The 12,572-nt window shown below is 37.1% G+C and overlaps 1 protein-coding gene across 2 annotated transcripts; it reads left to right on the top strand.

The window, feature by feature from the left end:
* Nucleotides 1-164: 164 nt before the first annotated feature.
* Nucleotides 165-11,480, top strand: LOC131147882 (uncharacterized). 2 transcript variants are annotated; one of them, XM_058097520.1, is made up of 4 exons: nt 165-693; nt 994-1,115; nt 2,753-2,943; nt 11,106-11,480. In XM_058097520.1, exons 1-3 carry the CDS (start codon nt 444-446, stop codon nt 2,915-2,917), a joined length of 537 nt encoding a protein of 178 aa, XP_057953503.1. In that variant the 5' UTR covers nt 165-443; the 3' UTR covers nt 2,918-2,943; nt 11,106-11,480. The 2 variants fall into 2 exon arrangements, with proteins under 2 accessions (XP_057953503.1, XP_057953502.1); XM_058097519.1 differs by lacking the exon at nt 11,106-11,480 and having other exon boundaries at nt 2,753-3,105.
* Nucleotides 11,481-12,572: the final 1,092 nt, after the last annotated feature.

Raw genomic sequence — 12,572 nt, 5'->3', positions numbered from 1 at the left:
ATGGCATAACTAACCATTCGAAAGGCCTGATCGGCGTAGTGAAGGCTGTAAGAGCTACTACTCTTTTTTTGACCTGTATCTGCCAATATCCTGACTTGAGATCAAATTTAGAATAAACTGAGAGTTTCTCCCTTCCTAAAAAATACAAAATTAAGATTGATGACGAACTTTAATTTAAAAAAAATTGATTTCATCAATTAGAATTCCATTTAATTTTAAAGTTGAATTTTGATAAATTTAATCTCATTGCTATTTAATTTATGTCATGACAATTTGTATTTCCTAAAACCAACTCATAACAAACCCGATTTCAAAAGGAGTATTACTTTTGGAATTTGGAATTAGTGCATGTTCAGAACAATTTCAAGAAGTCGATCGATAGCAGCTTCCTTCTGTAGTGAGTTCGAGTCATTTGAGAGAGAGAGAGAGAGAGAGAGAGAGAGATGGGATTTGGTGCTCTGAGGACCATAGTTGGACCTGCGGTCAGAACCCTAGTATGCCGAAGTTCCGTTTGCTCTCCGGCGACATCGCCGGGTCTAGTACCAGAGCTCCGATGTCTTCTCGGGTCATTCCACCAGCAATCTCCATCGACGCCGGCGTGGAGCTGTTTTCATAGTTTGACGGACACTCGATTCCCAAAGAGAAGGCCCAGCGACAAACCTCGCAGGAAGAGGGCAACCTTAAGACCCCCAGGTTCTTTACGTGAATCCTGTCTCTCTTATTCGGTCTCTTCCACGAAACTAGTTTTTAATGTTTTTTGCGCGACGCAGGATTGACGTGAATAGAAAAATTTCATATGTAATTTGAGCAATTTTTTTTTTTATTGAAGCTTTGTTCGGTTACTTTGACTTTTGGCATATTATTGGCTCTTTGGTGACTGCAATGATGTATGATATATTTTTTTGTTATCAATTTTCGGTAAATTGGCGGCATTTGGTGAGAATCATTGATGCAGGACTTGATGCAAATGATTTTGCGATTTCAATGATGCAGGGCCTTATGCTTGGGTTCAGTATACGCCTGGTGAACCAATACTTCCTAATAGACCCAATGAAGGAAGTGTTAAAGCAAGAAAGGAAAAAAAGCGGAGAAGGCAACGGCGTGCATTCATATTGGTGTGTGTTTTCTATACTCTCATTGCATTTCTGTATTGATGCTCTGGTGACTTTCAATTTTGAAAAAAATTTCTAATGGACTATGTCGAAATGCTCTTTCTGTTCCATGTTAAATGCATTATTGCTCACATTATTTTAGTATGTTGAAGCTATACATATGCATGTAAAAGGAAAGATAGGCACTTGGCTGGCAAAAGAACCTGTCCTTGATGTTTAGAGTACTAAAACTCCAGGTTAATTTTATGATAATCAAGTCATGGATGTGTCATGCTCAGAGTATGTTCAACTTTGTTAAAGGTGAGCCTGAGCAAGGAGGGGATATGTTGCCTGCAGCTAGGGTCTAAAAGAATTAAAGATCTGCCTTGAAAAAAATTGGTTCTTAAAGCTTTGCAAGTATGCATGTTGTAGCAAGGGAACTCAAGTCTTTATGAGGATGGGGAAATGAAGTCAAAGATCTGAAAGTCATTCGAAGTTCATGAGAGAGAGAGAGAGAGAGAGAGAGAATGGTAAATCAAGAGTCTAGTTTCAAGGCAACCTAATCTAAGGAATGTATCCTTCTGTAAACTAAGCAAATCCTTTGTAGCTCAAAGGGAATTGAGTTCACATTGAGGGCCGCAACTGTATGAATTGGCTGCTTTGAATGTAAAGATTTTGGTTGTCTCACCTTTCTGACAGTTTTTTTTTTCCGTAGCTTCATGAGTTGCCAGAATGTCTTGACTGTCATGCTCTTCAATTCGTACTTAAATCAAGCACTTCCTATTTGAACTTGTGTTCTGCTCAACTGTTTCTGTATTTGGGCTTATGCTGGAACAAATTAATTACCTGCCCTTCATTCTAATAACCCATTGATTTTCTTACCTTTGTAACAGATGTTTGCTTTTAGAAGACTTGACTTCACTAGTCTTTGCTATGAATGTTTATTCCAACATTATTTGAACTGGTTTTCTGCTTGACTGTTGTTTTTGTTGCTTGAAGTGACTCTAGCGACATAATCTGTTCTGCTTATACTGTAACAAAATAATTCTTTGTCCTTTCCATGCTAATAATACATTTGATTGGACACAAGAATCCCACAGGTGATGAAAGAACCCAACAACCAACCAACTGAACTTACAACTCAGCTAAAAACTCTTAGGTTTCTGGAAACATAAAACTCAAAACCTACAGCTCAGGCAGGAACAAATCATTGAAAATGCACTTGCAAATTTTGACAGTCCACCTTGTTCCGAATTTCTAATCCTTTATCAACTCCTCTATATAGAAAAGCTTGACTTTACCATTACTTGAGTTCTGCCTGTTCAACAGTGTTATTACTTGAAGATTCCCCAATACCTTTTCTTCCATATATGATAAACTACAGCTGCAAATACAGCCTTCTACAATACAGCTAGATTAGTAGAAGTTCACATCAATGAAATTATACATAGGAGAACTGTTTGAAGCATATGTTTTTCATCATTTGTTCCTTTTTTCAAATCTTCACAAATGTTACTGCTTTATTTGTAAACTAATAACTCATTGCCTCGTTGTAAATTCCTTTAGCTTTCAATAATTTATTTCCTTGCAATCAGCCGACTGGCGTTGGTGTCTTGGATAGAGAAGCTTTTGTATGTGAACTGAGTTTGGAACACATGCAGGCTGAAGCAAAGAAGCGGAGAGCTCAATTGAAGGAGGCCAAAAGGAAAAAGAATATTAAGAGGATAGAGCGTAAGATGGCGGCGGTGGCAAGGGATAGGGCGTGGGCTCAGAGACTGGCAGAACTGCAGCAGTTTGAGGAAGAAAAAAAGAAATCTGTGGCTTGACAAATGCCTTCTTGCAAAACATTTCTGTATGTGATTATCGTCCTTACTGTGTTTTGCATGTCATAAGCTGAACATTAAACCTAGTTGCAGCAAGTTTCATAAATTTTGCTGTCTATTTGTTGGTTGGGCTTGTAGTATTTATCTTTATCTGAAACTCATAAACATATCAAATTCTAAGCATTTGACCATTGCTTTCTCTTTAGAAGTTGCAAAACAAGGTTTAGAATCCATTTTTCAGGATAATTCATTCAGGAGTGTTGTGAGCAAAGAGAGATGAAGCATATTGTCAATCTCAAATCGAAGTTAATGATTAAGGAAGTTGACTTATTCTAATGTGAATTCTTCTAAATTCCAAATGAAGTTGTGTTCCATTATGTATTCCCTTTGCCGTTCCTCAATTCTGTTCCCTTTATTAGAAAAAATCTTTATGTACATGTAATCGCCCTTATTGTCTGTTTGGGTCCCAGTTTTGGAAGCCCGATTCCAAATCCATGGTTTGGGACCACAAAGTGAGTTAGATTTGGATTCTGAATGAAATTCTCTAGGGCTCACAACAAGAAAACTAATTCCAAGCACAGGGCTGGATTTTACGGACGCAAATCCATATGGATTTGATAACATCACTTTCTGAGACATTGCCTCAATACCCAGAGTCCCCTACCCCTTTCCCTCTTGCTTCTCGTTGACATCTGCCAGGGGCCATGTGAGAAGATCTCCTTCGTCCCTCTGTCAATTTGAGAAGATCCCCTTCATCCCTCTGTCAATCTCCCTCCCTCTCTCTCTCTCTCTCTCTCTCTCTTCTTATTCTCTCTCTCTCTCTCTCTCTCTCTCTGTCTGTCTTTCTTTCGTTCTCATCTTCATCCCTCTCACTCTTTGTCCCTCATACTTTTCCATATGAATCCAGGAGGTCCTATGAAGTTCGTGCATCTTCCCCATTTACCTGTTACAGAACAAACTCCTCACTGTCTCTAAGATATTCATATTTCTCTCTGTCGTGTTTCCTGCTGGATTTGTATGTATTTGTGCCCTAATTATAAAGTATGAAACTGAAAATTGGGAATTAGCCCAAATCATCAAGTGCTCCTGATTCTGTTTGGCCATCTTCTTAGTTCAGTTGTGTAATCCATATTATTTTTTTAAAGCTGCAGAGTTATAACCAAATAAACTGCAAACTTGAATGCATTGGGGGAGTTAATTATAGAGGAGTCCAGTTCCCCAGAAGGCGACTGTTATTCATAAACATTAAGATGGCTTCTTCAACCCTGACATTGATTAATATTTTACTGCAAATCCATAAGTTCCACATGTGGTGGATCCTGAATATATATATATTTTTTTCCAGTGGGTGCAAACTCGATGCTTCTTCAGCGTAGCCACAAGGGTTGTGCTTTGTCATACTGTCCTGATGTATGTATGAATTCATTGCTAGAATAGTTTTTTAACGCTGTATTCATTTTATTTTGTATTGATGTACTGGTAGCAGTTTTTATAAAGCAGCCATTGCAGGGAGAATTATGAAGCAAAAAGAAATTGGGAAAATATTGTAAAAAGGATTGTAGAAGAAAGCATAGTTTCTCTTCTTGTTTTATGCCATTTATACTGTTAACTTGGACATGCTGCAAGACCTCTGGCCTAGAAGCTAATGACTGAATTTGCTGAAGACAAAAATAACATATAGAAATTAGTAGGTGTTGACTGTAGTCTCCAGCTAATTGATTGATTTATTTCTAGAGTAAACTCAGAGGAATCTGGACCATATTCCCTTTTTTCCCCTTGTTTTTCTCACTCTTCTCTCTGAATCTCTGCTGCTCTTTTTATATGTACTGTTTTCTGCAAGTTCATCATATTTTATTAGGTGCTCATGGACATACTTTGCAATGTGAGGATTTTTTTATATTTTATTTTTGTGGTAATTCTTTTTGCTTCTTCTTCAAGGCTTGGTCATAAAAACTGGCACATGATTTCCTCAAATTCATATTAGGAAATTATAAGAAAACAGATCTGAAGATTTTTACTGATGCAGAGCTTTTAATTCTGCTGTTTTTATTTTTAGTTCAGCTGTTTATTCTATTTGTTTTACATTTGATCATCAATCTGTAATTTTGAGGGAACTAAGTTGTTCATAAATTGTGTAGTATTTCTATTAATCAGTTTCCTTTATTTGGAATGGGATCATGTGATGCGCTGAACTCTTTGCTCAGGTAGATTTATTCGAGAAAAAATAAAGTAGAGAGAGACATGATGATAGGGAAAGAAATTTTTTATTAGAGTAGGCTATTGTTTGAATAATGTGCCATAACCAGTTGGTGTCTGATTATGCTATAATTTCTAGATTGTAGGCAGAGTGAATGTTTTAAAAATGAAAATGATTCTTTTTACCCCCATACTTAATTGTTCTTCTATACATGTGATGAATGATTTATCCTTCAGAAACCATCTCTAACTTCTGGATTTTGACAGTAGCAGTAAGCCGGCATATTTATTGATGTGGCTGTACTTGAGAATTGTAGACACACACGTACTTGCTTAGCTGGTCCAGGTCTGAGTTAAATGAGGTTTTCTGTGGTCATTGAACATTAAATATCATCATACATTTTTCAAACGAGGATATCAAAAGAAGCTATAAAAAGTCTTTAACCAATTGGGTACTTTTTCTAATGGCCAAAAACTTCTGAGTTCTTTAATTTAAATTACATGCAGTTAGGTATTTAGCTTTGAACTAGCATAAAGCATTGCAGCTGCTAAACACCACTGATCATGCTTGATCGTCTTGAGTCTTTGACGATTGGATTGCAACTTGCGGTTAGAAAATGTACGGATTTTGAAAACTGGGGCACTGGAAAACAGCTTATAACCTAACATCAACAATGTGATCATTAAAATTCTTCCTTTTTTTAATTTCTGCTCAGAGTTTCATTAGATCTTTGTCTGCTAAATGTCTGTTAGTTTCCTCAATGATGGGGACGACCATTACTTAATGTGAGGTAGAAAGCCGTAAACCACACAACAACTGACTGTCTTATGCGACAGTGCATCATCTGCTTGTTGGTTGCAAATGGACAAGAGGCCTGCAGGTTAGTGCTTTGGCTATGATGGGCATTCATTGGGTGGCAGCATGTTCTAGAGGTGCCAACCAGTCTGTTTGCCTATCAAACAAAATTTTCTACCTTTATTTATTTAATTATATTTATTTTTACTTCGGTTGCATTGATGCCCTCAGTGTTTAGTTTTCAGTTTGCCTATCAAACAAATTTAAAATACATTTAATATTATGGATCAGTCCCTCGTTGTCTTTGGATTGTTTTGTTTTAAACTACTTGTTCAATACTTGATGTATTTTTTCCTCCTCTATCGACTCTATCCTAGAGATTGTCATTGGTTAGAAGTTAGAACCCACCCATTTGTAGCAAATCAAGACAACCGTTTTGTTGTATTACATTTTTCTATAAGAAGCAAAATCTAGTTAAAGCAATGGGCTTTTAAAGAGTCACATTGATACTTGATAGGCCAATATTTTTAAGTATCTTATGGGTGATTTTTTGCATTACCTGCTAATGTTAATTGTGGTACAATTCAGTTATGGGGAGAGATGATTTAATATAGTTATTCCAGACATCTGTTATAGGCAATGCGAATAGAGATGGAGCCTGTTCAACTGACTTTTCTTAATCATCAGGCTTTCTTGTGAAGCTGTTCTAACCCCTATATATTGTAGATTGTCTGCCTAATCTTCTCCTTTTTGGTTCTACTGCATTGATATTACAATCTATAAAAAACTTCCAGACCAGCTGGTAGCTTGAGCGCAGTCGGTGAATCTACCCACTGATCATCAAACCCACAAGACAACTGATTCTCCTCTATTATTGAAGGGCTAAATTCTCTCCTGATTGAGCACCGGCCTCTTCTTGAGGTTTTGGAGTTCGAAGACAGTATTGTGAGGTACAAATATTTGGAACTAAAAAAATTTGAAGGTAGCATTATGGTTGGTTGGGGTGTGTGTATTAAATGACTGCAATTGATCAAGTGAATGCTGATTTTTCATAGCTGAAAGTGGAAACCATCATCCATTGTTTCTACCTTACCAACATTGATAAAAGAGTTGCAGTACAAATATTTGTAACTAAAAAAATTTGAAGGTAGCTTTATGTTTGGTTGGGGTGTATGTATTAAATGACTGCAATTGATTAAGTGAATGCTGATTTTTCATAGCTGAAAGTGGAAACCATCATCCATTGTTTCTACCTTACCAACATTGATAAAAGAGTTGCATCTCTTAGAGAATCTAGGGTAATGAATAAGGGTGAGTTGAAGGATAAATTGAAGATGTAAATTATGTAATACAAAGGGTTAAAGCAAGTTTGATAAAATGGATAATTGCTTTAGGCATGTTTTGTGATCATAAAATACAGTTAAAATTGAAAGGAAAGTCCCGAGACAACTATAACACTTGGGCAACTAAGAGGTAAGACATCCAACAGTTATCAAAACTAGAATACTGAGGTGGAAAAGATAGATTATGGAGTGAACACATTTGTGGTAAGTTAGGCAGAGCAGTAGTTGATTATAAGATGAGGGAAGGATGGTTTAAGATGTTATCGACATTTGAAATTAGGCCAAATAATGCATGGAATGAGTTAGTTCATGTTAATAGCAGTAGGAGGAGGTAGTGTAGACATAGAATAACTTGGACCGCAATAATGAATAAGGATTTGGTTGCACTCCAAAATTCAGAGGACATTGCCCTAGATCGTGTGGAATGTTGAAAGAGGATTCATGTAGCTGATCCCACCTATTTACACTTAGGCTTGGTTGTGTTGTTATGTTTATCTTTTACTCAAGCTTTGATGCAAACAATTTGTTTCATCCAATCCTTATATCAAATCGTGCTAATTCAAAACTAGTAAATGTTATTGTATGCAAATCCAACATGTAGTTTCATATCTCAGCTGTCTCTCAAATCAAGTCCTCAGTCTCAGTGCGTACCTTTCATGGCTAAGTCTGTTTCTACAAATCATCTCTTGGTTTGTGGAAGTTGAAACTAGCTCAGTGTTGTTTTCCATTTGTTGGGCTTGTTGTGTTGATCCTTTCCAATATATGTAGTGATGCATTTTTTCTAGTGCTTTGAATTTGGAGAACTGGATCCAGTTATGCTTCTAGAGAACTCATGTTACCGGTAGTTCTAGCAATGTAGAGGGTACTTTCTTATCTAGTTTTCTGGAGATTGGCAGGCGGTCTGCATCTCATGTCATGCAGAATCAATATGATTGAGGTACAATTTTTTTTTTTGTTTTTTTAAATCAATGGCATTATTTTCACCTTTTCCAAAATTTCCTTCTTCCTTGGAATTTGCACCATCTTTGTGGAAGCTGTGTGATGTAGGACAAGAAGGAAGATAATGGATGGGTCCTCATTGGAAGCTGATTAAGGAGAATTGGATTGAGGAATTATTGAATTTCAGCTCAATAACCTCAGGAGTAATGAATTAGGTTTATGTTTATGTTTATTTGGGGGTTTGTAGTAAGTGTGTGTTTTAGGGGTTTTATTTGTAATTTTATGTGTAATTCTTGTAATTTATGCTTTCTATGAATATGGAATGAAAGCCATGTAAGAGATGGTTACTGTTGAATTTGATTTGAGATGTGAACATGAGTTTTCCCTATATCTATCCTCTTCTCTCTTCTTCCTCCTCCTTGTTTTCCCCCTCCTCTTCTCTCCTCAAGTCCTTCTAATTTCTCTCTTGGCAGCAAACCCATGATGCCGTCCTGCACCATTTGGTATCAGAGCCCAAATTCGATCTTCATTCTTCCATTTCAATTCCCCATTTCCCTTTCACTCATTCTTCTTCTTCTTCACCTTTTTTCTGTTAACTTCTAGCTCAATTCCCCATTTCCCTTTCACTCATTCTCTATCTGCAGTATTCAAATTTCTGCAGAATCCTCAAAACAACTTCTCTTCTTCTTCTTCTTCTTCTTTTCCTCCTCTTTCACCTTCCCTTTTCTCATTTCTATCTCTCTACCAATTCCCCCCTGGCAGTACCTAAACTGCTGTTCTATTCTCTTCTGTTCTCTCATATTCTTTCACTACATCAATAATCTTCTCCATCCTTGATCCCACTTGAATATCTAATCATTGTCTGTTCATCACTCTCTTTACTCCATACCATCCACAACCAGTCCTTGATTTCCGGGGCGAGGGTTTGGATTTAAGGTTGCTACCCCCTAATTTTGAACATCACTTCTCAAGGACATTTTGCAACACCTCCACCATTATTGAAGATGGAGACCCCCAAATGTCTCCCTGAAATTTTTTTGTCATTCAATGACTGGAGAATCCTCATGGACTGCCTGAAACTCCATTAGCTGTCGCTCATCTTGCTTGCTCCTTCTGCTGAAATTTTCCAGGCTCACAAACAGCAATCCCTATCTCAGGCACTGACAGCTGCAAGTGACAACAAGTTCAACTCTTCAATCCTTATCATTTTCTCTCTTCCAAACCAACCTGGCCCTTTGTACAAAGAACAGCCGTAAACTATTAAAAAAAAAAAGAAAAAAAAAGTAAAATATAGCTATACCCATTTTGTTCTCATATGGTAGATCCAGCCCTAAAAAGAGCCTCAAGCCTCTTTCTTTAAACAACCCTACCCATTAATTTTAATACCTAGTTACCAACTAAGCCCAGTTCGTCCACTTTAATTGCAAGCCCAATTTAACATAAAACACCCAGCCCATCTTAAATCTCTTTCAACTATAGGCCGAAATTCATTAAACCCATGTTGGATACTCCACTGCTGCTTCTTTCAAGCCACATCAGCTGACAAGCAAGCTAACACTTTCCACCTCCTACCTGCCATGTCAGCATATTGCTCCAGGCCAAAAAAACTCCTGAATTGACTTTGCTGGACTGGGAACAGCTGCAATAAAAAAATCCAGCAACATGGGTGACAAATTATTGGAAAAAGGAATACCTTTTCTCATACCTTCGGCATAATTACAAGCCATTTCATACCTTTCTCAAGTGTGGAGAAAATGTTTGCAGAATCATCATTGATGGAAGTGAATGTAGTTTCTAGAAAAGGGTTAACTTATATGCAACTTCATCCGAACCTCGCCCAGAGCCTTATGAGAGGCCTTGGGCTGATAACCCTACTTTCCATGTTTGTAAAGATGTTGGTTCCTCTCCAAATGGGTGACTATTTTGATAATGTTTGGTGTCATATCATCCGCATGAATATTGACCATGTACTCTTTAGTTCTCCTTGGTTGGATTATTTGGGTGTGACAAGGACATGAGAACACATATATCTTCCGCCATAGTGATAAGAAGATCATTTTAAAGCCTGCTTTACCAACCAACCAGGACAAGGAATATGAAAGCATTGATCATGTCAAAGTTGCTTAGCTTGAGGACATTCCTACTATTTTGACATTCCCAATGTGTTCATTGATTCTAATTATTAATTCAAGTCTATAGCGCTGCTAAAGGAATGCGGTTTCTTGCATTACTCCGAGCACCAGTTATCAAAGAGTCCAAGTTTGTTTCTTACTTTTGATCCTCCAACATTTCAAAATTTGAGGCCAAATATTTTCTAAACTGGTGAGATTTGATGTTGGACAAGAGCTGGTCAATGGATGGATCCTCATTGGGAATTGATTAAAGAGAATTGTATTGAGGAATTATTGGATTTCAGCCCTAACTAGGAGTAATTAATTAGGTTTATGTTAATTGGGGGTTTTTCTATTAAATGGGTGCTTTTAATGGGTTTATTTGTAAGTTTATGTATCATTAGGGGTTTATGTGTAATTCTTGTATAAGGAATGAAAACTATGTAAGAAGTGGTTATTGTTGAACTTGAATTGAAACTTGAACTTGAGTTTTCCCCCATTGTATCTCTTTCTTCTCTTCTCCTTTTCTCTTTCTTCCCCTCCCCTTCTCTCATCAACTTCTCCTAATTTCTCCCTTGGCAGCAAATCCATGATGCCGACCTGCATCACTGTGTTGTCTAAGTGCCTGCACTGGATGAATCAAGGACGTGTTTTTGTTCTGCCAATAAATTGGTTTCCTATGATTTGGTTGATTTCCTAGTCTACTGATTTGCATGGTTAAACTGCTGTAGTACTATTAAATTTGTAGATTTATAGTTTGGTTTAGTTTATTGGTTTTTGTTTTTTCTCTGTTCTTACAATTGCAGGGGAGCAACTGAGATGCTGATTTCTTTCCATGTCTATGTGAATGAAACATGAACTCAACGAAACCTGATATCACTGAACTGAAACGGAAGATAGATTTTTCTCCATCATCAATTCTTCTATAATCAGCCTCATTGGGTCCGCCATCTTTCATTTGTGGGCTTAATACGCTTGCAAGAAAATTATGAAGTACTGGACTTTTCTAATCCAAGGGGTTTTATTAGTGTTATCTTGTTTTGAAATCACCTTCTGTTCTGCTTAGCCGAAAATTTTCTGATATTTGAAGTTTGGTTTGCTTTGTTCTTTTGAATCCCTATTAATCAGATTCACTAATCCCCCATTTGGATCATCTTAAAAAAAGTAATTTTTTCTGAAAACTACTGTTTATAAGTACTTGTGTCAATAAGTAGTATATGGTTATACTTAAATGAGTATTTATTTCAAAAAAGTACCTTTCTAAACTATTTTCTTTTCAGAAAAAAATAAGCAATTTCTTAAAAAAAGGGGTATCCATTTGAGAATGAATTCCAACCCAACACATGCCTTGTCCAGTAAAATGCTATCATGCAAAGCTCTGTGATCCCATGCATGCGAGATTATGAGAAGCTATTTTATAAGATTGGAGTGTTACTCTCCGGATATATACCTTGTCTCGAATAGGCTTATAAAAAGGGAGATTAGGGGAGAAGAAAGTATCGATTACTTAATTAATGAATGATGTTTATGATATCCTATCTCTTTTTATTAGTGTTTTTGCACGGGGGTTTGGGTTTCTATTACTCTTTCAATTGAGAGTCTAACCTGAATTGATTCTTGCATAGCAGTAACCGTGATGCGTATTAGCTATCTACCGTAGTTGTTCCAATATTAATTAATAATAATGAAGAAGTCTCCAGTGCAAAAGCTAAATTTTATGTTTCTGATCGTACGTACTGCATTCGATATTTTCATGGGACTAGACATTAAATGCCTCCGAAGCTAGGGTAAGAGGACTATTGAACTAATGCAAACATGAAACAATGACGAGGCCATGGCCTACTGGCCTGGCGACTTTGCAGGCTAGGGTTTGGGAACCAAGGCCAAAGTCAAAAATCTGCAGTGGCTGCACATGCCTGCAGCCTACGCACTGTATGACTGCGAGTGTGGGAGTTCACCAAGAGTGTATGTATGGTACGTACTGCTGCTATATATTTTACTGGTCTTATATATTCTACCTTTTACTAGTCTTATACATTCTACCTATCATCATCATTATCGTCATCGTCGCGAGTCGTCGTCCCAAAAGCATGACAGTGAGATGACATGCAACTGCTGCATATTTTGCACTACTTGCATGTTTATGCGCTACGCATGACACTCTGCACCAGCTGCCTACTAATTACCATACCACATGCTGTGTCGGCATATGTAGCTATGCAAAATAAATGAACGCTATCAGCTTCAGTCTCCCCCAAAATGCATTTATTTCT

Source organism: Malania oleifera, chromosome 2, assembly GCF_029873635.1.
Source record: "Malania oleifera isolate guangnan ecotype guangnan chromosome 2, ASM2987363v1, whole genome shotgun sequence".
NCBI classification, from domain to species: Eukaryota; Viridiplantae; Streptophyta; class Magnoliopsida; order Santalales; family Ximeniaceae; genus Malania; species Malania oleifera.
The sequence above is the reverse complement of the archived record's forward strand: the minus strand, read 5'-3'. Positions and strand labels throughout refer to the sequence as shown.